This window comes from Hyperolius riggenbachi, chromosome 9, assembly GCF_040937935.1.
Source record: "Hyperolius riggenbachi isolate aHypRig1 chromosome 9, aHypRig1.pri, whole genome shotgun sequence".
Lineage (NCBI taxonomy): Eukaryota > Metazoa > Chordata > Amphibia > Anura > Hyperoliidae > Hyperolius > Hyperolius riggenbachi.
This window is the reverse complement of record NC_090654.1, coordinates 18,629,079-18,652,724: the sequence shown is the minus strand read 5'-3', so window position 1 is coordinate 18,652,724 and position 23,646 is coordinate 18,629,079. Positions and strand designations below refer to the sequence as shown.

Sequence of the window (23,646 nt, the reverse complement as noted above, 5' to 3'; positions counted from 1 at the left end):
TAAGTAGTTAGTGGTGCCCCCGACTGAAGGGAGATCTCATCAGTGGAATGTTTAGAGCTTGGTGAGTAACTTCTCATTCATGCTCTGCTCGGGAACCCCCCCCCCCACGCCCATTTTACGGTGCGGCACAAGAAACGCCATTTTTTGGCACCCCCCCCACCACCACCGTTCCAGGTTCGACCCAGAAAAATCTGATCACTGTAGAGGAAGGCACTAGGGAAGTGGAGTGAGCCGTCTTACCACCATCATCCGCCTGTAGGCATGTGCCTACACTGCCTTATGCTAAATCCGCTCCTGGTTCCCTTTAACCTCCTTGGCGGTAATCCCGAGCTAGGGTCTGGAAGGAAAACCGTAGCTAAGAGCGGTAATCCCGACCTGTGCTCGCGGTGCCACCGGAGGCTGTATGCAGAGCAATGCGCGCAGCGGGCATTTCAACATACCTCCCAGGAGATCCTGACGCCGGTGTTGTGTCTGATTACGCTGCCTGTGGATTTGCACTGCCCCGCATGCGCAGGAGGAGACTGTGCGGCCACATTTCCTATAGAATGATGCTGCTGGAGGTAAAATACTAAATATCTCCGCTCCCACACCTCTTACACTCCCCCAATTTTCAGGGTAGGGAGGGGACCCCCCGAACTACCTCTATACCAAATTGCAGCCCCCGAGACCCGCCGGTTCCCGGGATAGATTTCTCTAATCTATCTCCTGAACCAGCAGGTCTCGGGGGCTGCAATTTGGCATAGAGGTCGTTCGGGGGGTCCCCTCCCTACCCTGAAAATTGGGGGAGTGTAAGAGGTGTGGGAGCGGAGATATTCAGTATTTTACATCCAGCAGCATCATTAACTTCACACTGAGCATGCGTGCTACTCAGTGTGGAAGGGAACTTCCGGGCAGCGCAATCAGACATTACACCAACCACAATTCTTCTTCCTCTCCTCCGAGCCTCTGCTTCCTCTGGTGAGATCGCCGACTATCGTCACTTTAGAGTTACAGCGCCACCTGGAGGATCGCGGCATAACTGCAGCGCTGGAGACAGGGAGGGAGGTGAGTGATTGCAGAACTGCTGCAGATCTCCCTGGCAGCAGGATTTTTTTCCAGGTTTTAGGATCTGAAAGGGTGCAAAAAAATTGCACCTCTTTTAGATCCTAATATCTGGAAAGATTCATATCGCCAGGGAGGTTAACCGCAAGCAAGGTGCAGGCGTCATTCCTGTGTGCATGCGTTGTGTGCGCAGGCATTACTGGACTGCAAAACATCCATTTCTCCCCTTAAAGAGACACTGAAGCGAAAAAAAATGATGATATTATGATTTGTATGTGTAGCACAGCTAAGAAATAAAACATTAAGATCAGATACATCAGTGTAATTGTTTCCAGTACAGGAAGAGTTGAGAAACTCCAGTTGTTATCTCTATGCAAACAAGCCATTAAGCTCTCCGACTAAGTTAGTCATGGAGAGGGCTGTTATCTGACTTTTATTATCTCAACTGTTCCTGGACTATTTACTTTTTCTCTGCCAGAGGAGAGGTCATTAGTTCACAGACTGCTCTGAAAGACTCATTTTGAATGCAGAGTGTTGTGTAATCTGCACATATTATAGAATAATGCAATGTTAGAAAAAACACTATATACCTGAAAATAAAAGTATGAGAATATTTTCTTTGCTGCTAATCTTCTAGTAATTATTCATAGTACACAACCAATTCACTATATCATATATTTTTTTTCGCTTCAGTGTCTCTTTAAACGCAGCTGCTAAATTTACCCTAATGCATGCAAATTTTCATTCTAAATTCTCAATCTGTCTAATTCAGAAGCCTGCTCTTATCTCTGCGGTATCCTATTATGTAAGGCTGCGGAATACCTGAGCGCACCGCGATTATATTTTCCCCTCCGAGTGTGCAGCAGATAAAGCATTCATTCCTTGAGTGCTTAATGTTCCAAGTGAGTTGTTATGAAAAATGTATCTGTCAGGGCGTATTTGGAACAAAGCAATGTTCCGAGCCTCTGCTAACATTATTCCATCCACATTGTCTGCACGGCTTACACACACGGGAGAGAATCCAGAGGGAACAAACCTCCACGACAAACATTTCATTTCAGCTCGGATAAAATGTGATAAGGAAGACCTCCGGATTAATTTGAAGGAACTGCAGACGGACAGGGCCGTCTCTTGGGCAGTGTGGGCAGGGCGACCGACCTAGGTGCAGACCCGCAAGTAGAAGAAGGGGGACTCAAGCAGAAGGACATAACCGCTAGGGAGCTGGTCACGCGTGGTACAAATGGAAGATTGCTAGCATGATTACCTTCCTTGACTCCTCCTACTGCCTGCGTCCCACGTCAAGTCATCATCACGTCACCACCGCGTGATGACACCTGATGTCCTGTAGCGGTACTGCAGGCTGTCAGTGCACGGCGCCCATGGAGGAGTCGGCTTTCCGGGCTCTCTTCGCCTGTGTGTTCTCCTGGTCCCTGCTTCCTCCTGGATGAGCGGCTGGTCACTAGCGAGTAGGCAGATCTACTTGTGACCTGTGGCTGGCTGTGTGACTGTCCCTAAAGAGTAAGGGTTTGCGAGTCCATGGGGGTGGAGGGGAAGGGGGCACAATTTTTACACCTTCGTCCTGGGTGCAATTTAGCCTAGACACTGCCCTGCAGATAGAGAGATATGTGGAGGACTGGGTCAATTGTTGGCATAGACAGGCCAGGCAGATGCCTGGGGTGACAGCTGCTTGAGGGGCACCGAGGAGCTACTATTAAAAGACTACTGCGCTAGTTACTTGCAACTAGTTCCATTAAAGTGAACCAAGCACCATTTTTAGCACCCAGGGCATCTCAATAGCACATTAAAAATGCATGCCAACAATATATGTCTCATTGTTAAAAAAAAAAAAAACTTCCATTTTACCATTTATTTTTACAATTAAAGTTTAACATAGGTTTTAGCAGCCTGCTTCAGCAGGCCTAACCATTTCAGGCAGCTAAGTGACACTAAAGCAAAAAAAAAAACGTATAATATAATTAATTCTATGTGTAGAACGGATAATTACAGGGAGTGCAGAATTATTAGGCAAATGAGTATTTTGACCACATCATCCTTTATGCATGTTGTCTTACTCCTAGCTGTATAGGCTCGAAAGCCTACTACCAATTAAGCATATTAGGTGATGTGCATCTCTGTAATGAGAAGGGGTGTGGTCTAATGACATCAACACCCTATATCAGGTGTGCATAATTATTAGGCAACTTCCTTTCCTTTGGCAAAATGGGTCAAAAGAAGGACTTGACAGGCTCAGAAAAGTCAAAAATAGTGAGATATCTTGCAAAGGGATGCAGCACTCTTAAAATTGCAAAGCTTCTGAAGCGTGATCATCGAACAATCAAGCGTTTCATTCAAAATAGTCAACAGGGTCGCAAGAAGCGTGTGGAAAAACCAAGGCGCAAAATAACTGCCCATGAACTGAGAAAAGTCAAGAGTGCAGCTGCCAAGATGCCACTTGCCACCAGTTTGGCCATATTTCAGAGCTGCAACATCACTGGAGTGCCCAAAAGCACAAGGTGTGCAATACTCAGAGACATGGCCAAGGTAAGAAAGGCTGAAAGACGACCACCACTGAACAAGACACACAAGCTGAAACGTCAAGACTGGGCCAAGAAATATCTCAAGACTGATTTTTCTAAGGTTTTATGGACTGATGAAATGAGAGTGAGTCCTGATGGGCCAGATAGATGGGCCCGTGGCTGGATTGGTAAAGGGCAGAGAGCTCCAGTCCGACTCAGACGCCAGCAAGGTGGAGGTGGAGTAAGGGTTTGGGCTGGTATCATCAAAGATGAGCTTGTGGGGCCTTTTCGGGTTGAGGATGGATTCAAGCTCAACTCCCAGTCCTACTGCCAGTTTCTGGAAGACACTTTCTTCAAGCAGTGGTACAGGAAGAAGTCTGCATCCATGATTTTCATGCAGGACAATGCTCCATCACACGCGTCCAAGTACTCCACAGCGTGGCTGGCAAGAAAGGGTATAAAAGAAGAAAAACTAATGACATGGCCTCCTTGTTCACCTGATCTGAACCCCATTGAGAACCTGTGGTCCAGGGGAGGACTGGCCAGGGGGGAAGGGGGGAGATTTCCCCCCAGGCTGCCTCTCCTTTAATGATTTAGGGCTGGCCGATCCACCAACTGCTTCGATAATTATCCAATCGGATGAAAATCTGTGCCGCCACAAGCATGCCCAATCAAGAATTTGACTTATTTTGGGTGGAAAGTAGTTGAATGTATCAATCTGAGATGCTGGGAAATCTCGGGCCGATGTATTCATAAGTGCGATAATAACATAATAACATAACTATGTACGCAATGGAAACCCCGGCGTTTTCCCTCAAAATCTATTATGTACCCCACGGTGCCTGTGCATTTATACTTTACTTGTCATGCTGTCCCTCTAGTATCCTTGCTGTATTTCTGCATTGGCATGACCATGTGACTACCAGTATATAGCACGTGGGGCGCATGTGACGTCATTTGGGCTGGGCCTGCCATGAAACCGGGCCTCTAGTTTGTGTTTTCCCTCCAGGCCAAAAAGTCCCAGTCCTCCCCTGCTGTGGTCCATCATAAAATGTGAGATTTACAAGGAGGGAAAACAGTACACCTCTCTGAACAGTGTCTGGGAGGCTATGGTTGCTGCTGCACGCAATGTTGATGATGAACAGATCAAAACACTGGCAGAATCCATGGATGGCTTTTGAGTGTCCTTGCAAAGAAAGGTGGCTATATTGGTCACGGATTTGTTTTGAATGTCAGAAATGTATATTTGTGATTGTTGAGATGTTATATTGGTTTCACTGGTAAAAATAAATAATTGAAATGGGTATATTTTTGTTTTTTGTTAAGTTGCCTAATAATTATGCACAGTAATAGTCACCTGCACACACAGATATCCCTCTAAAATAGCTAAAACTAAAAACAAACGAAACTACTTTCAAAAATATTCAGCTTTGATATTAATGAGTTTTTTTGGGTTCATTGAGAACATGGTTGTTGTTCAATAATACAATTATTCCTCAAAAATACCACTTGCCTAATAATTCTGCACTCCCTGTAATAGAACATTATAGCCAAAGAGTCTCATGTTTTTATTTTCAGTTATATTTTTATTACATTGCATCGTCCTCTTATATATGCAGTTTACACATTACACTCAGCATTTTAAATAATTTCACAGAGCAGAGCTTTTCAACTTTCCTCTGCAGGAAAACCATAAACAAACAAGAAACAATGAGAGAAATTTGAGATAAGAGCTTCAAAAGACAGTGCTGTCCACAACTTTTGGTCGTGGAGCTCAGAGAAGCTCTTTTGCATAGATAACAACTAACGTTTCTTAACTCTTCCTGTACTGGAAACAATATTAGACTCATATCTGCTGGTAATGTTTTATTTCTTAGCTGTACTGCACATACAATTCATTATATCATAAGTTTATTTTCACTTCAGATTCCCTTTAAGTAATTGTTTTATTGCATTCATTAGCAAGAAGTAAACAATACCTTTCCATTAACAGAGAGGTGGGTAATTAGGACAACTTCTTCAAAGAGCTTATCCAGAGGGAATGTGTGAAGATTGCATCTGTGACCTCTGTAAACAAGGAAGGCGAGAAGGGGAGGGGGAACATGGCAGCTCCTATAGTTATTACTAACCAGGAGAAATTCTAGGGAAAGAAAGGGTGTTTAGTTCACTTTAAAGGTGCATACACAGCTTTGATGGATTACTGTGCCTATTTTATGGTATTTTTTAAAATTTAAATACTTATCGTATTTTTCGGGATATTAGACGCACTTTTTCTCCCCCAAAAGAGGGGGGGGGAGTCAGTGTGTCTTATATTCCAAAGAATAAAAAAATTGCACAGAAATGTCACCAGGTGTCAGGCGGCGGTGTCGGGCAACCTGTGCCGGTGGCCTGTGCAGGTGTCTCATGGGCTCCAAGGATGGGGTGAGCGATGCCCGCAGCTGCTGCCGCCGCTTAGTTACTTTGCAGGGGGTGCGGAAGATTGGAGGACGACGCCAGGCACACAGAGGACACCAGGACAGCAGCTGATCACCGCAGGCATTGGGTCAGGTTAATTATACCCACGGTAACGGTGGAAGGCCGCAAAGGGGGATTTGAGGTGGTCATCATGGGGGACAGGGGGATGCAGTTTGGCTTATGTAGGACGCTATTGATAAATAACGTTACTGTGCGCAATAATGTCTGCTGTTTGGCATATGAACGGCGCTATTGATAAATAACGTTACTGTGTGCCGTTTTTCTACTTTTTTCCCTGTGCGCCATTATTATGCAGTACTAACGATAAATAGCGATAAGCGTATCTTTTTAATGCGGTGCCATTTTTATGCATAGGCGCTGTGTGCCATTATTCACTGATCCGCTTGCTCAAAGGGCAGCCCATCTGTCAACCGAACAAGGGGTGAGGCTGTGCCACGTTCTTCCAATTCCCCTGCGATTATCCGTCATGCTTCCCCAAATCATTATTCTCCTCTCTGATCTCCTCTCCAACGCTACCTTTCTGTGTGAGATATTACTTAAAAATTACACTCTGGATCATAAAAACAAACACAGCGCTGAAAGAATTATTAAGCACGCTGTTTAATGAACAGCTCCTGACCGTAAGATTGCTTTATGCGGCTGATTTTATAATTCTTTTAAAGGAGTTACTGTAAATAATTGCCCTCTGCGATATCTTGCATTAATAGCATGCGAGAATAACAGGGGCTTACAAATGCCTGCTATTAATTGAACTGACAATTAACTAAGGGACTCTGAGAAAAATCCCTGATGTTTTAAAAGCTGCCGCAATAATCTGCGATTGTAAAAAGATCTGTTTCGGCAATACATTACTTACAGCGAGGAAGTCGCGTAAATATAATGAATTAAAGTGCCACTGAAATGGAAAAAAAATTATGATGTAATGAATTGATTGTGTAGTATGGATAATTAATGGAACAATAATATTAATATTACATAGAATAACATTAATAGGACATAGCAAAGAAAATAGTCTCATATTTTTATATTCAGTTACGGTATATAGTTTTTTTTTTGAATAACATTGCATCATTCTCTAATATTTGCAGTTTACACACTACTCAGCATTCTAAATGATTTCAAAGAGCAGGCTAATGACCTTTTGAACTTTCCTCTGGAGAAAAAACAAAATACAGTGACAGACAGTTGAGATTTTAAGCTTCAGAAGACAGAGCTCTCAGTGACTTTTGAAAGTCGGAGAAATCAGTAAAGCTCTTTTGCATAGATACAAACTGGAGTTTCTCTTCCTGTAGTGAAAACAATATTAGACTCAGCTGTTTCTTAGCTGTACTACACATACCAATCATTATATCATGTTTATGTACAGTATGTATGTATGTATGTATGTATGCGAAAGTTTGGGCAACCTTGTTAATTGTCATGATTTTCCTGTATAAATCGTTGGTTGTTGCGACAAAAAATGTCAGTTAAATATATCATATAGAAGGCACACACGGTGATATTTGAGAAGTGAAATTAAGTTTATTGGATTCACAGAAAATGTGCAATATTTTCAACAAAATTAGGCAGGTGCATACATTTGGGCACCACAAAAAAGAAATGAAATTCAATAAATATTTGGTAGATCCTCCTTTTGCAGAAATTACAGCCTCTAAACACTTCCAATTACAGCCTCTAAACACTTCCAATACAGAGGCGCTCAGTGTGGTTTTGATGCTGATAAGCTGTATGCTCCTTTTTGATTGGCCTGATGAAGCGGGATTGAGCCCGTGAAACGTGTTGCCTATTTTTACTGTGGAGTATAAATAAATTGTTGTTTGACTGTTGATGCCACAGTCCTTCCTGTGTTTGCTTTGTCTGCATGGATGGGATAGGCCCACCACTGCCCCATCGGTTTTAAGCTCGTTTAAGTGACTTTTATTCTATTGGCGCCTCTGGAAAGCTTCTACATATCCAATTAGGAAGGTTCCAATGAGAGTCTGGATTCTGGTTGAAGGTATTTTGGACCATTCCTCTTTACAAAACATCTCTAGTTTGTTCAGGTTTGATGGCTTCCGAGCATGGGCGGCTCTCTTTAACTCACACTACTGATTTTCAATTACAGTGGGTTGCAAAAGTATTCGGCCCCCTTAAAGTTTTCCACATTTTGTCATATTACTGCCACAAACATGCATCAATTTTATTGGAATTCCACATGAAAGACCAATACAAAGTGGTGTACATGTGAGAAGTGGAACGAAAATCATACATCATTCCAAACATTTTTTACAAATAAATAACTGCAAAGTGGGGTGTGCGTTATTCGGCTCCCTGAGTCAATACTTTGTACTAATCACCTTTTGCTGCAATTACAGCTGCCAGTCTTTTAGGGTATGTCTCTACCAGCTTTGCACATCTAGAGACTGAAATCCTTGCCCATTCTTCTTTGCAAAACAGCTCCAGCTCAGTCAGATTAGATGGACAGCATTTGTGAACAGCAGTTTTCAGATCTTGCCACAGATTCTCGATTGGATTTAGATCTGGACTTTGACTGGGCCATTCTAACTCATAGATATGTTTTGTTTTAAACCATTCCATTGTTGCCCTGTCATTGTCCTGCTGGAAGGTGAACCTCCGCCCCAGTCTCAAGTCTTTTGCAGTCTCCAAGAGGTTTTCTTCCAAGTTTGCCCTGTATTTGGCTCCATCCATCTTCCCATCAACTCTGACCAGCTTCCCTGTCCCTGCTGAAGAGAAGCACCCCCAGAGCATGATGCTGCCACCACCATATTTCACAGTGGGGATAGTGTGTTCAGAGTGATGTGCAGTGTTAGTTTTCCGCCACACATAGCGTTTTGCATTTTGGCCAAAAAGTTCCATTTTGGTCTCATCTGACCAGCGCACCTTCTTCCACATGTTTGCTGTGCCCCCCACATGGCTTGTGGCAAACTGCAAACAGGACTTCTTATGCTTTTCTGTTAACAATGCCTTTCTTCTTGCCACTCTTCCATAAAGGCCAACTTTGTACAGTGCATGACTAATAGTTGTCCTATGGACAGATTCCCCCACCTGAGCTGTAGATCTCTGCAGCTCGTCCAGAGTCACCATGGGCCTCTTGACTGCATTTCTGATCAGCGCTCTCCTTGTTCGGCCTGTGAGTTTAGGTGGATGGCCTTGTCTTGGTAGGTTTACAGTTGTGCCATACTCCTTCCATTTCTGAATGATCGCTGGCAGGGCCGGATTTCTTCCTAGGCCAACTAGGCCATGGCCTAGGGCGCCAGAATTCTGCCCTGTTTTGGGGCGCCTGAGGGGCAATAAGAGTATGGAGCAGCAGGGCAGAAAGTGATAACTGACCTGCGTCCATAATGGCGTTCAATCATTTTGCCTGAAGGCCGTGCTGCCGCCATCTGCAGCTTACACTCTCCCCAGTCTCCTCTGCTCTCCTTCCTGGCCTTCTCCCAAAACTTTCATTAAATGCGCTCAGACCCATTCCGTCCGCGGCCACCCGCCCTGCATTTGCAGATCGGCATTACGAGCAGGTAGCGGGCGGCAGGCTAAACGGGGTCTTGCACCTGATGGTGGATTTACGATCACCTTCTCCGCTCCCCCCTGTAACGATCGGTGGGCGCAGAGAGGTCTGATTACCGGTGACCTGCAGCGTCACGGGGAATACAGACGTATACTAGATTATATGTGATCTGCAGTATCACCGATAATCCAATATACTAGCTAACCTCTGTTCACCGGAGTAGAGTGTAGTGTTTAGGTGTAACAGTAACACTTAGAGGACTAGGCCTCAGTACAGTAAGACGTACTGTACAGATTACTTCCGCAACCCTGAGCTCTCCAAGACGGGAGGAGTCAGACTGCTAGCAGGAAGTATCTTCTGAAAGTCACCCTCAGGCGGAAGGGTTACTAACAGAACGAGGAACCTCCTCCAATGGTGAGGTCGGTTCTCGAGGTCGGACAAGCCAGGTCGTACACACACAGACAGATAAAGTACAAGATCGAGAGGCAGAGGCGGAGTCAAAGTACAGGCAGGGTTCGGCAACGGGGTATCAGAAATATCGGAGTACAAAATCAGGAGGCAGAGGCGGAGTCAAGGTACAGGCTGGGTTCAGCAACGGAGTATCAGAGATAACGAGGTACAAGGTCAAGGTTCAGAAGGATAGTCGAGGCAGGCAAAGGTCATAACAAATAATCACAATCAAACTAGTACTTTAAGCTATCAACAAATCTAGCTTAGTGTAGGATTACAGCTCCAGCTGGTCCCGGCACACTAACGGATCTGACTAACGGATCTGGGTGCTCCCACGTATGTGAACGCAACGCCAGACAAGGAACAAATGAACAGCTAGCAGTATATATACATATCCTCTCTCCAGCACCTCCCTAAGTGCTGGACCAATGAGGTGTGGAGCCAGGATCAGCTGACCAGCCTGGTCAGCTGACCCCTTCCTTGCTGCCATACATCCCCTGCCTGAGTGCGCGCGCGTCACTCTAAAACTAGAGGGACTACGAGTCCCAGCCAGCGCAGCCCCGCTCAGCGGTGACTCCGCAGCGGGGACCTGCGGGCTACTCGCCGCACCCAACGCGGCGGTTTCGCCGCGTTCTGCGGCCTCATGCACGGAGGCAGCCGCCTCATGATGCGAGGAGGCGGCTGCCTCTCCGTGCGAGACAAGGCTGAGTGCGGAAGGAGCCGCCCGCCGCCGGCTCATGGCAGCGGCTCCTCCGCGCTTTCTCACAGTACCCCCCCCCCCCCGAGGAGTGGACTCCGGACAGCTCCTTCCAGGTTTCCCTGGATGTGCCGCATGAAACTCTCTCACCAACTCGTCCGCATGCATGCGGTTCCCAGGCACCCATTGCCTCTCCTCAATGCCGTACCCCTTCCAATGTACGAGATATTGCACCGAATTCTGTACAGTACGTGAATCAATTATCTTTTCCACCTCGTATTCAGGTTGGGCATCCACCAACACAGGAGGGGGAGGAGTGGGACCCACCTGGACCGCTGGCTTAAGAAGGGAAACATGAAAAGACCTTACCCCCCGCATGCTAGTGGGAAGTTCGACAGTATAAGTAACATTGTTGATCTTTTTGGTTATCGGAAATGGACCCACAAACCTGGGACCAAGCTTATTAGAAGGTTGTTTTAGGGCCAAGTGACGTGTGGATACCCAAACCGGGTCTCCTGGTTGGAATCTCCACTCCACCGACCGTCTCTTGTCGGCTTGACCCTTCTGACTCAAGAAGGCCTTCTCCAGGTTATTTCTTACTGTCCCCCACAGGTCCTTGAATGACCTTTGCCAGACCTCCAGGGCTGGAAACGGAGTGGAGGCTATAGGCAATGGGGAAAATTTGGGTGATCTTCCCGTCACTACTTGAAAAGGCGAAAAACCGGAGGACGAGTTTTTTAAATTATTTTGGGCAAATTCTGCAAACGGCAGAAATCTGACCCAATCGTCCTGTGCTTCAGCTACATAACACCTTAAGAACTGCTCTAACGATTGATTTATTCTCTCAGTCTGGCCGTTGGTCTGAGGGTGATATCCAGACGAGAAAGACAGTTTTATGTCCATGAGCTGGCAAAAAGCTTTCCAAAAACGTGAGACGAATTGAACTCCCCTGTCTGAAACTATGTTTTCGGGAATACCGTGCAAACGAAAAACATGCGTAATGAACAACTCGGCCAGTTCTTGAGCGGAGGGGAGTCCTTTCAAAGGTACAAAATGGGCCATTTTGCTAAACCGGTCGACCACGACCCAAATGACCGCCATTCCCTCAGACCTGGGAAGTTCGCCTACAAAATCCATGGACAGGTGGGTCCACGGTTCAGTCGGGGTGGGCAATGACTGCAAGGTACCGACAGGTGCCAGCCGGGAGGGTTTACTCTTGGCACATGTCACACACTCCTTCACATATTCCTTGCAATCCGCCGCCAGAGAAGGCCACCAGGCGCATCTGGCTACTAAATCTTGTGTTCTGGATGCCCCCGGATGCCCTGCATTCTTATGTGCGTGGAACATCTCCAGAACCTGAAGGCGAAACGGCAGAGGAACGAACAGAACCCCTGCGGGCTTCCCTTCCGGGATGTCCTGCTGAAAGGGACTCAGCGTCTCCCTCCAATCCTCCCAAGTACCAGTGGCTGCCAGTATCAATCTCTGAGGAATAATGGTCTCAGGAACGGAGGGCTGTGCTGTCTCTGCCTCAAAGCATCTGGACAAGGCATCTGCCTTAACATTCTTGCTCCCCGGGGTATATGTAATGATGAAGGTGAACCTGGAGAAAAATAGCGACCATCGAGCCTGACGAGGGCTCAACCTCTTAGCCCCCTCGATGTATTCTAAGTTTCTTATGATCGGTGTAAACCGTAATGGTATGCTCAGCTCCTTCTAACCAATGTCGCCATTCCTCGAAAGCTAATTTGATGGCCAGGAGCTCCCTATTACCAATATCATAATTCTTCTCTGCAGGGGAAAACCTGCGAGAGAAATAAGCGCAAGGGTGCATTCTACCCTGCAAGCCTGATCGCTGAGACAGCACAGCCCCCACTCCTACCTCTGAAGCATCCACCTCCACAATGAACGGGAAGGACGTATCCACATGTCTGAGGATGGGTGCTGAACAGAATAGGCCCTTCAGAGTGGAAAAAGCATGTAAAGCCTCAGGAGACCAGTGAGTTGTATCTGCCCCTTTCTTGGTGAGACTTGTAAGGGGAGAAATGACTGTGGAGTACCCCTTTATAAACCGTCTATAGTAATTGGCAAAGCCAAGAAAGCGCTGCAGAGATTTCAACCCCACCGGCTGTGGCCACTCCCGCACAGCCGAAACCTTGGCAGGATCCATTGACAGGCCTGTGGTGGAAATTATATACCCCAAGAAGGCGACGGACGTTACTTCAAAGATACATTTTTCAAGTTTTGCATATAAGGAGTTCTGCCTTAACAGATTCAAAACAAACCTCACATGGTCTCTATGTTCAGAGAGGTTGTTGGAGAAGATAAGAATATCATCAAGATAGACTAAAACAAATTTCCCCAACACCTCTCTAAATACCTCGTTAATGAGTTCCTGGAAGACGGCCGGGGCATTACAGAGCCCAAAGGGCATCACCAGGTACTCGTAATGCCCGTCTGGTGTATTAAAGGCCGTCTTCCACTCATCGCCCTTTCTTATGCGTATCAAGTTATACGCGCCCCGCAAATCTAGTTTACAGAAGATTTTAGCGTCTGTAATTTGTGTGAACAAATCGTCTATCAGTGGCAGGGGATAGCGGTTCTTGACTGTAATTTTGTTAAGGCCGCGATAATCAATGCAGGGTCGCAGGCCTCCGTCTTTCTTTTTAACAAAAAAGAAACCAGCTCCAGCAGGTGACCGAGACGGCCGAATGAAACCTTTGGCCAAGTTTTCACGTATATAATCCTGCATGGCTACTTTTTCGGGTCCCGACAGGTTGTACAAATGACCCCGGGGAGGTACACATCCTGAACGGAGGTCAATGGGACAATCGAAAGGGCGATGTGGGGGCAACTTGTCTGCTGCCTTGGGACAGAACACATCGGAATACTCGGAATATTGGTCGGGTACCCCCTCTACCTGAATTCTGGTTTGCCCCAGGGTCAACTTCCCCAAACACTGCTGAAAACAACGAGGTGACCAAGTGGTTAACTGCCCTGTGGCCCAGTCTATTTGAGGTGAGTGGAGTTGCAACCAGGGCATGCCTAAGATGATAGTGGAGGTTGACATGTGCAATACAAAAAACGATAATTGTTCCCCATGAAGTACCCCTATGGTGACCTTCACCTCCGGAGTCTGAGACAGTGCACGATTCCGTTGCAGAGGGGAATCGTCCACTGCTGTGACCTGAATGGGGGGTCTCACAGGAGAAAGGGGGATACCCAATTCCTGCGCAAACTCAAAATTCATAAAATTGGCCGCTGAGCCCGAATCAATAAATGCCTCAGTGGCCATAGACTTATTCTCCCATGTAACCGTACAAGGGAGCAGTAACTTCTTTTCCTTAAGGGGTGCAGTTTGTGTGCCTAGGGTGTCACCCCCCACTATTCCTAGGCAAACTCGTTTCCCGACCTGTTAGGACAGTTTCGCACCCTATGCCCTGCTGCTGCACAGTACAGGCACAGCTGTTCTGTCATTCTTCGCCTTCGCTCTACCTGGGTCAGTCTCGACCGACCAATCTGCATTGGTTCGGGCGGCGGCAAGGCTGGGGAGGGAGAGACAGGCGGAGAAGGTGTTACTAGGGGTGTAGCGGACGGTGCCACATATGATGTCACCCTGACACGGTGACTGCCCCTAGCCTGCCTCTGATGGCGCAACCTGCGATCCACTCGGATGGCCGATGAAATGGCCTCGTCAAGGTCTTGGGCTCGGGTACTGTTAACATTAAGTCGGAGACCTCCTCCGACAACCCAGACAAGAAGTAATCCATTAAAGCAAAGTTGTCAAATCGAGCCGTGACTGACCACCTACGGAACTCTGCCGCATAATCCTCAACCGAACCTCTGCCTTGCCGCAGGAGTTTGAGCTTCCGCTCAGAGGACGCAGCAAGGTCAGGGTCGTCGTAAATTACGGCCATGGCCTTAAAGAATTCTTCTACTGAGGTCAGAGCTATATCAGTAGAGGCTAGGTTATATGCCCAGGACTGGGAGTCGCCAGTCAGCAACGTTTTAATAAAAATGACCCGTTGGGTCTCAGTCCCCGAGGATCGGGGTCTCAATTCAAAATATGATAGCACTCTACTCCTGAAATTCCGGAAGTCAGACTTGTGGCCGGAAAATTTTTCAGGTACAGGCATACGTATGTCAGTACTAGGAGAGGATCGCACTGCATCAACTGACGTCTGGAGGGTTTGCACAGAGCCTGACAGGACATCAATCATAGTCTTGTGGCTACCCAGCACTTGGTTGATGTTTTCCACCGAAGTGGCAAGTGCGCCCAGATGGTCAGTATGTGCGTCCATTTGCATTTTTTGGGTCTGGCGTTCTGTAACGATCGGTGGGCGCAGAGAGGTCTGATTACCGGTGACCTGCAGCGTCACGGGGAATACAGACGTATACTAGATTATATGTGATCTGCAGTATCACCGATAATCCAATATACTAGCTAACCTCTGTTCACCGGAGTAGAGTGTAGTGTTTAGGTGTAACAGTAACACTTAGAGGACTAGGCCTCAGTACAGTAAGACGTACTGTACAGATTACTTCCGCAACCCTGAGCTCTCCAAGACGGGAGGAGTCAGACTGCTAGCAGGAAGTATCTTCTGAAAGTCACCCTCAGGCGGAAGGGTTACTAACAGAACGAGGAACCTCCTCCAATGGTGAGGTCGGTTCTCGAGGTCGGACAAGCCAGGTCGTACACACACAGACAGATAAAGTACAAGATCGAGAGGCAGAGGCGGAGTCAAAGTACAGGCAGGGTTCGGCAACGGGGTATCAGAAATATCGGAGTACAAAATCAGGAGGCAGAGGCGGAGTCAAGGTACAGGCTGGGTTCAGCAACGGAGTATCAGAGATAACGAGGTACAAGGTCAAGGTTCAGAAGGATAGTCGAGGCAGGCAAAGGTCATAACAAATAATCACAATCAAACTAGTACTTTAAGCTATCAACAAATCTAGCTTAGTGTAGGATTACAGCTCCAGCTGGTCCCGGCACACTAACGGATCTGACTAACGGATCTGGGTGCTCCCACGTATGTGAACGCAACGCCAGACAAGGAACAAATGAACAGCTAGCAGTATATATACATATCCTCTCTCCAGCACCTCCCTAAGTGCTGGACCAATGAGGTGTGGAGCCAGGATCAGCTGACCAGCCTGGTCAGCTGACCCCTTCCTTGCTGCCATATATCCCCTGCCTGAGTGCGCGCGCGCGCGTCACTCTAAAACTAGAGGGACTACGAGTCCCAGCCAGCGCAGCCCCGCTCAGCGGTGACTCCGCAGCGGGGACCTGCGGGCTACTCGCCGCACCCAACGCGGCGGTTTCGCCGCGTTCTGCGGCCTCATGCACGGAGGCAGCCGCCTCATGATGCGAGGAGGCGGCTGCCTCTCCGTGCGAGACAAGGCTGAGTGCGAAAGGAGCCGCCCGCCGCCGGCTCATGGCGGCGGCTCCTCCGCGCTTTCTCACACCCCCTCTCGCTGCTAACAAACACGAGAGCTGGCAAGGCTGGATTGCATGCACCATGGTCAGCAGCCAATCGCGCAGCTCAGGGGGAGTAGCCACGCCCCTCGAGCCCTGCGATTGGCTGCTGACCATGGTGTACACAATCCACCCTTACCACCTCATTGGCTGGTGGTCAGCATGTGACAAGTGGCGGCAGTGGGGGACAAATTTGACATCTTTCCTGGCAGCCTGGGCACTTTACACGAAGGCTTTCCCGGTGGGTGAGGCAGCGATGATGGTGGGGAAGCCACAGGCAGGCAGAAGAGGCAGCGAGAAACTTCCATAGACAGCTAGCCAAGCAACTCACATCATGTTGCCTGGTTGCAGTTCCCTCTAACAGTTCCTGGGGGCTATATAGCACTGATTGTGCTGTGCAGAGGAGCCAGGCAGTGCCAGTGGTATAAGAACAAAAGCTCCACTTGGGTAAACCAGATAAGTCTTTTAATGATACTGACCTGTACCGCAGTTAAAGAGGAACTCCAGCCTAAACAAACATACTGTCATTAAGTTATATTAGTTATGTTAATTAAAATAGATAGATAATATAATCTCTTACCCAAACTGTTTTAAAAGAACAGGCAAATGTTTGATTTCATGTTGGCAGCCACCTTTTTGGTTAAAAGGAGGTGACAGGGAGCATGAGACTGAGTTCCAACTGTCCTGTGTCCTGAGCACCTCTTCCAGTTGCTAGGCAACGTGAACAACAACATAGGAAATCCCATCATGCTCTGCACAGCATCAGGGGGGAAAAGCCCGGGCTTTTTTTCTTTGATGGGTGGAGCTTAGCTACAAATGCAGCTAAAAATGATGCTTTGGTAAGAAAAACAAAGTTCTGATGCTGTGCAGCTGTTAAAGAAACACCAAGCCTTTTCAGTTCTGCTGAGTAGATTTCTAGTCCAGAGGTTCACTTTAAAGTGGACCCAAATTAAAAATACAAGATTTCAGAAATAAAATCTATTTTCTAAATTATAATAATAAATAGCAGCCTTTTTTCAGCTGCATGATGACAAATATAAAATATTGTACATTTATTGGAGGAACCCCTCCCTTCCTTTCATATTGCCGGGAAATAATCCGGCAGACTGGTGGAGGAGGAGGTGTCCAGCAAAGGAGGAATTGCTAATGGCTGCCCCCAGTATAATCCTAGCTATGAAAAGAGAAGGGTGAAAAGCATGCACTGAAATGCTCATAGGCTTGAAGGAGTGTTTATTTATCTTTGGATGTGTCAGAGTGGTGCAACTAAATATTTTTAATTAAAAAAATGTTTGGTTTGGGTCCGCTTTAAGTTAGGTAGCTTCATAATACTGTACCTAAGATAAGCTGAAAATGTATCTGCCTAATTTATTGTCTATTTAGTCATTTCACTTGTGTAATGGCTCCTTCTCTCCTCCACCCTTCTCACTTTCCTTCCCTTCACATTCTCCCTCTCTTGTTCTCGAGTTCTGTTCTTTTTAGCGACCCTTTTCCCCATCATGTTCCCTTTCTCTCTTAATATCCCTTTCTGTGCTCTGTCCCCCTCTTTTCCTTTCTTCCCCTCTGGTCACTTTCCTTTCTCTCTTTTTTGCATTTTAATTGTCCTTACAGGAACTCACAATCTAATCACTATCATAGTTTAATGTTTACTATATTATTTAAAAAAAAATATTTGATGCTGACATCTGCAGCACATTACAGAGTACATAGTCACGTCACTGACTGCCCTCAGAGGAGCTCACAATCTAATCCTACCATAGTCATAGTCTAATGTCCTACCATATTATTATTATGTATTTATATAGCACTGACATCTTCTGCAGCACATTACAGAGTACATAGTCATGTCACTGACTGCCCTCAGAGGAGCTCACACTCTAATCCTACTATAGTCATAGTCTAATTTCCTACCATATTATTATGTATTTATATAGCACTGACATCTCCTGCAGCACATTACAGAGTACATAGTCACGTCACTGACTGTCCTCAGAGGAGCTCACACTCTAATCCTACTATAGTCATAGTCTAATTTCCTACCATATTATTATGTATTTATATAGCACTGACATCTCCTGCAGCACTTTACAGAGTACATAGTCATGTCACTGACTGTCCTCGGAGGAGCTCACACTCTAATCCTACCATAGTCATAGCCTAATGTCTCTACCATATTATTATGTATTTATATAGCACTGACATCTCCTGCAGCACTTTACAGAGTACATAGTCATGTCATTGACTGTCATCAGAGGACCTCACAATCTAATCCTGCCATAGTCAGACTCATAGCCTAATGTCCTACCATATAATTATTATGTATTTATATAGCACTGACATCTTCTGCAGCACATTACAGAGTACATAATCATGTCACTGGCTGCCCTCAGAGGAGTTCACACTCTAATCCTACCATAGCCATAGTCTAATGTCCTACCATAGTATTATTATGTATTTATATAGCACAGACAATTTCTGCAGCACATTACAAACATGTCACTGACTGTCCTCAGCGGAGCTCACTTTCGGTGACATAATATTGTGTGTGGTGGGGGCAGCTTGTTGACTTCTGGCCTAGAGCGGTAAAAAGTACAAATCCAGCCCTGATCGCTTGAACAGTGCTCCGTGGGATGTTCAAGGCTTTGGAAATCTGTTTGTAGCCTAAGCCTGCTTTAAATTTCTCACTAACTTGATCCCTGACCTGTCTTGGACCTGTCTTGTGTGTTCTTTGGACTTCACGGTGTTGTTGCTCCCAATATTCTCTTAGACAACCTCTGAGGCCCTCACAGAGCAGCTGTATTTTTACTGAGTTTAGATTAAACACAGGTGCACTCTATTTAGTCATTAGCACTCATCAGGCAATGTCTATAGTCAACTGACTGCACTCAGATCAAAGGGGGCCGAATACTTACGCACACCCCACTTTGCAGTTATTGATTTGTAGAAAATGTTTGGAATCATGTATGATTTTCGTTCCACTTCTCACATGTACACCACTTTGTATTGGTCTTTCACATGGAATTCCAATAAAATTGATACATGTTTGTGGCAGTAATGTGACAAAATGTGGAAAACTTCAAGGGGGCCGAATACTTTTGCAACCCACTGTATATTCAGGTCTGGGGACTGAGATGGCCACTTCAGAATGTTGTACTTGTTCCTCTGCATGAATGCCTTAGTGGATTTTGAGCAGTGTTTAGGGTCGTTGTCTTGTTGAAAGATCCAGCCCTGGCGCAGCTTCAGCTTTGTCACTGATTCCTGGACATTGGTCTCCAGAATCTGTTGATACTGAGTGGAATCCATGCGTCCCTCAACCTTGACAAAATTCCCAGTCCCTGCACTGGCCACACAGCCCCACAGCATGATGGAACCACCACCATATTTTACTGTAGGTAGCAGGTGTTTTTCTTGGAATGCTGTGTTGTTTTTCCTCCATGCATAATGCCCCTTGTTATTATTATTATTATTATTTATTGTATTTATATAGCGCCAACATATTACGCAGCGCTGCACAATAGATAAAAGGGTTAACATACAAGGTAGGACATACAGGAAACTCACAACAAAACAAGATCATGCAAATGATTTGATAATACAGTGTGATAGGTCAAAATAGAGACTGTTCTAGTCCACAAGAGGGGTGATTGTCAGTAAGATTGCATTATCAAGCTGGAAACACTAGGGAGAGGGCCCTGCCAGAGGCTTACAATCTAAAGGGTGGGGGTGGAGACAATAGGTGTATCTGTTGAGAGGGTGCCTAACAGAACATATTATGGTGCTGGTGTAGAGGGTATGCGAGCATGAAAGGGTGAGTCTTGAGAGCTTGTGTGAAGGTATTAAAGGTGGGGGCGAGTTTGGTGGCTGGAGGGAGCGAGTTCCAGAGAGCAGCTTATTGCGGGTGGACCTGGCATTCCAGAGACCACAGGAAACACGGAGCGAATGCCTAGGGGTAGGATGGATAGGAATAAGGTTATGCCGAGGGGGTGTGTGGGTAGAGTTTGGGGGGGAGGGAAGGGAGGTGCATGGGGGTTGAGGGCCAAAAGGGAGTCTAAGGACAAAAGGGGAGAGGGTGCGGGGAAACAGCCCAAATAATTCAATTCAGTCCACAGCACCTTATTCCAAAATGAAGCTGGCTTATCCAAATGTGCTTTAGCGTATCTCAAGCGGCTCTGTTTGCGCTGTGGGCAGAGAAAAGGCTTCCTCTGCATCACTCTCACATACAGCATCTCCTTGTGCAAAGTGTACCAAATGGTTAAACGATGCACAGTGACTCCATCTGCCGCAAGATGATGTTGTAGGTCTTTGGTGCTGGTCTGTGAGTTGACTCTGACTGTTCTCACCATTCGTCGCTTTTGTTTAGCCGAGATTTTTCTTTGTCTGCCATTTCAAACCTTAACTTGAACTGAGCCTGTGGTCTTCCATTTCCTCAATATGCTCCTAACTGTGGAAACAGACAGCTGAAATCTCTGAGACAGCTTTCTGTATCCTTCCCCTAAACCATGATGGGGAACAATCTTTGTCTTCAGGTCATTTGAGAGTTGTTTTGAGACCCCCATGATGCTACTCTTCAGAGAAAATTAAAAGAGGAGGGAAACTTACAATTGAACACCTTAAATACTTTTTCTCATAATTGGATTCACCTCTGTATGCCAGTCAGGGGTCACTGAGCTTACCAAGCCAATTTGAGTTCCAATAATTAGTTCTAACGGTTTTAGAATCAATAAAATGGCAATAGTGCCCAAATGTATGCACCTGCCTCGTTTTATTTAAACAATTATTTCACAATTTCTGTAAATCCAATAAACTTCATTTCACTTCTCAAATATCACTGTGTGTGTTTCCTAAATGATATATTTAACTGACATTTTTTGTCGTAACAACCAACGATTTACACTGGGAAATCATGGTGATTAACAAAGGTTGCCCAAACTTTCGTACCCCACTATATATATATATGTATGCATATATATATATATATATATATATATATATATATATATGTTACTGACAATCCCTGACAGGACAGGGGCACACAGTGTAATCCTTGCCATAGCCCCTATTATAGTAGGACGATATGCGAACTCCATGCAGACTGTGTCCTAATTTAGACCAGGAAGGTAGTGCTAAACATAAGGAAAAAAAATTAGCTGTGACGTCGCCCCTCCCCCAGGCAAATAATAAGTAACTGCTTGTTTTGGATTCCAAGAATCAGAGTCTTTCACTTTCGCTCCTCTCCTGCTGCCTGCGATGGCGTCTGCTATTCTGAGCGAGGAGCTGGAGTGTCCCGTCTGTCTGGACATTTATACAGATCCTGTAAGCCTGAGATGTGGTCACAACTTCTGCCGGTTCTGTATTGATCGTGTGCTGGACTCACAGGAGGGTTCTGCAGGTTATTCCTGTCCTGAATGTAGAGAGAGGTACAAGGATTGGCCTGTACTACAGAGGAACATTGCTCTGAGGAACAAAGCAGAGCGTTTCCTGTCTACTCAGCCAGATCAGGAGGCATCCGGAGTCCATTGTACTTACTGTGTGGACTCTCCTGTAACTGCTGTTATGTCCTGTCTGCTGTGTGATGCTTCTATGTGTGATAAACACCTGAGATTCCACAGCAAGGCACCAGAACACGTCTTATGTGCCCCCACCACCTCCCCGGAGACCAGGAAATGCTCCATCCATAAGGAAATACTGAGATATTACTGCACTGAGGATGCTTCTTGTGTCTGTGTAACCTGCACTCTGGCTGAAAAACATCGGGGACACCAGGTGGAGACACTACAGGAGGCCTCTGACAAGAAGAAGAAGAAGATGAGGAAGGATCTGCAGAAACTGATATCAGAGACAGAGGAGGCTGAGAAAAGAGTCCAGAGTCTGGAGGAACGCAGGAGAAAAGCACAAAAAAAAGCAGATGGTGAAACAGAGAGAGTCACTGCCCTGTTTAGAGACCTCCGGAGACGGCTGGAGGAGCTGGAGAAGAGAGTCCTGAGTGACATCACAAGGCGGGTACAATGCTATGATGACATTATCAGACAGCTGGAGATAAAAAAGGAGGAGCTGTCCAGGAAGATGCGTCACATTGAGGAGTTGTGTAACATGACTGATCCACTGACTTTCTTACAGCAATCAGATACAGGTGACTTGTGTGACACGGAGGACAGCCATGATAAGCAGCTCCATGATGGAGGGGATCTGGATGTGGCCGGCATCTCACACACATTACACACAGGACTATCTGATATCATGTTTGGGGTAACTGGGGGGGTCTATATACAGCCTGCAGACATAATACTGGATGTAACCACAGCTCATAATAGGCTACATATATCAGATGACAGGAAAATTGCATCCTGGTCAGATATCAGCCAGAAGCGCCCAGACACACCAGAGAGATTTAGGAGTTATCCTCAGGTGTTGAGCAGCCGGAGTTTCTCCTCAGGGCGACATTACTGGGAAGTGGATGTTGGGGTATCAGATAAATGGACAGTTGGGATGTGTTACCACAGTATAGACAAGAGAGAAAAGCAGTCACTGATTGGAGAGAATAATAAGTCCTGGGGTTTGTACAGGTGGCATAATCAGTACTCAGTGACACATGACAAGAAAGTGATCCAGTTACCTGATGGGATCCCCAGTAATAGAGTCAGGGTATATCTGGATTATGAGGCCGGGCAGATCTCCTTTTATGCCCTGTGTGACCCCATCACACACCTCCACACCTTCACTGCCACCTTCACTGAGCCCCTCCATGCTGGGTTATATGTAAAGAGAGATTGTATAAAGATATCTGGGGCATAGCTCCCAATTTTCCCACTTTTGAAGGGACAGTCCCTCTTTGGGAGCCATGTCCCCCTGTCCCTCTTTCTTCATCATTTGACCCTCTTTTAGGACTGATATACAGATCTATGTAAACATATGTGTTTTTCTACTGAAAAATGTGTTTAATTGACTCTAAACTGTATTCCTATCCTTTAAATGTATATGTTTCTTATTTTTATGTGTTAATATGAAGGAAAATGAACCAGGATATTAAGGACCAGTGTGGTTTGAATTATAAGACATTGGCCTCAATTCACTAAGCTTATCGCCTGTCTTTAATAATGTTTCTAAAGTTATCACCATGGTGATAAAGCATGCAGTATTCAGGAAACATTTTACCTCAGGCAAACCTAAAGTTATTTCTGCTATATTTAAGTTAACTTTCCAATCCTTAAAATAACTCCAGAATTCTAAAATTAAAGACAGGCTGTTAATTAGCTGCATGGGAAAATAACTACAGGGGAGGTAACTTAACTACAGAGGAGGTAACTTAAGATAACGCTCACTGTGTGGTGGCAAGTTTTCTCTTGCCTTATTATCTCCAGCATGATCTTAGTGAATTGAGGCCATTATGGCCTCAAATCACTAAGATCATGCTGGAGATAATAAGGTAAGAGAAAACTTACCTCCACACAGTAAGAGAGTTATCTTATCTCTTCATTCCTTAAGTTACCTC

General features: G+C 45.9%; 1 protein-coding gene across 1 annotated transcript; it reads left to right on the top strand.

Annotated features, from left to right (window-relative positions):
- The first annotated feature begins 21,404 nt into the window (after positions 1-21,404).
- LOC137531488 (E3 ubiquitin-protein ligase TRIM39-like) lies at positions 21,405-23,157 on the top strand. Its single transcript, XM_068251395.1, has one exon. The coding sequence runs from the start codon at positions 21,405-21,407 to the stop codon at positions 22,947-22,949; it is 1,545 nt and encodes a 514-aa protein (XP_068107496.1). The 3' UTR covers positions 22,950-23,157.
- Positions 23,158-23,646: the final 489 nt, after the last annotated feature.

Bases quoted from the DNA above. Each gene is read 5' to 3' on its own strand.
- LOC137531488 (XM_068251395.1), top strand. From the start codon at position 21,405: ATGGCGTCTGCTATTCTGAGCGAGGAGCTGGAGTGTCCCGTCTGTCTG.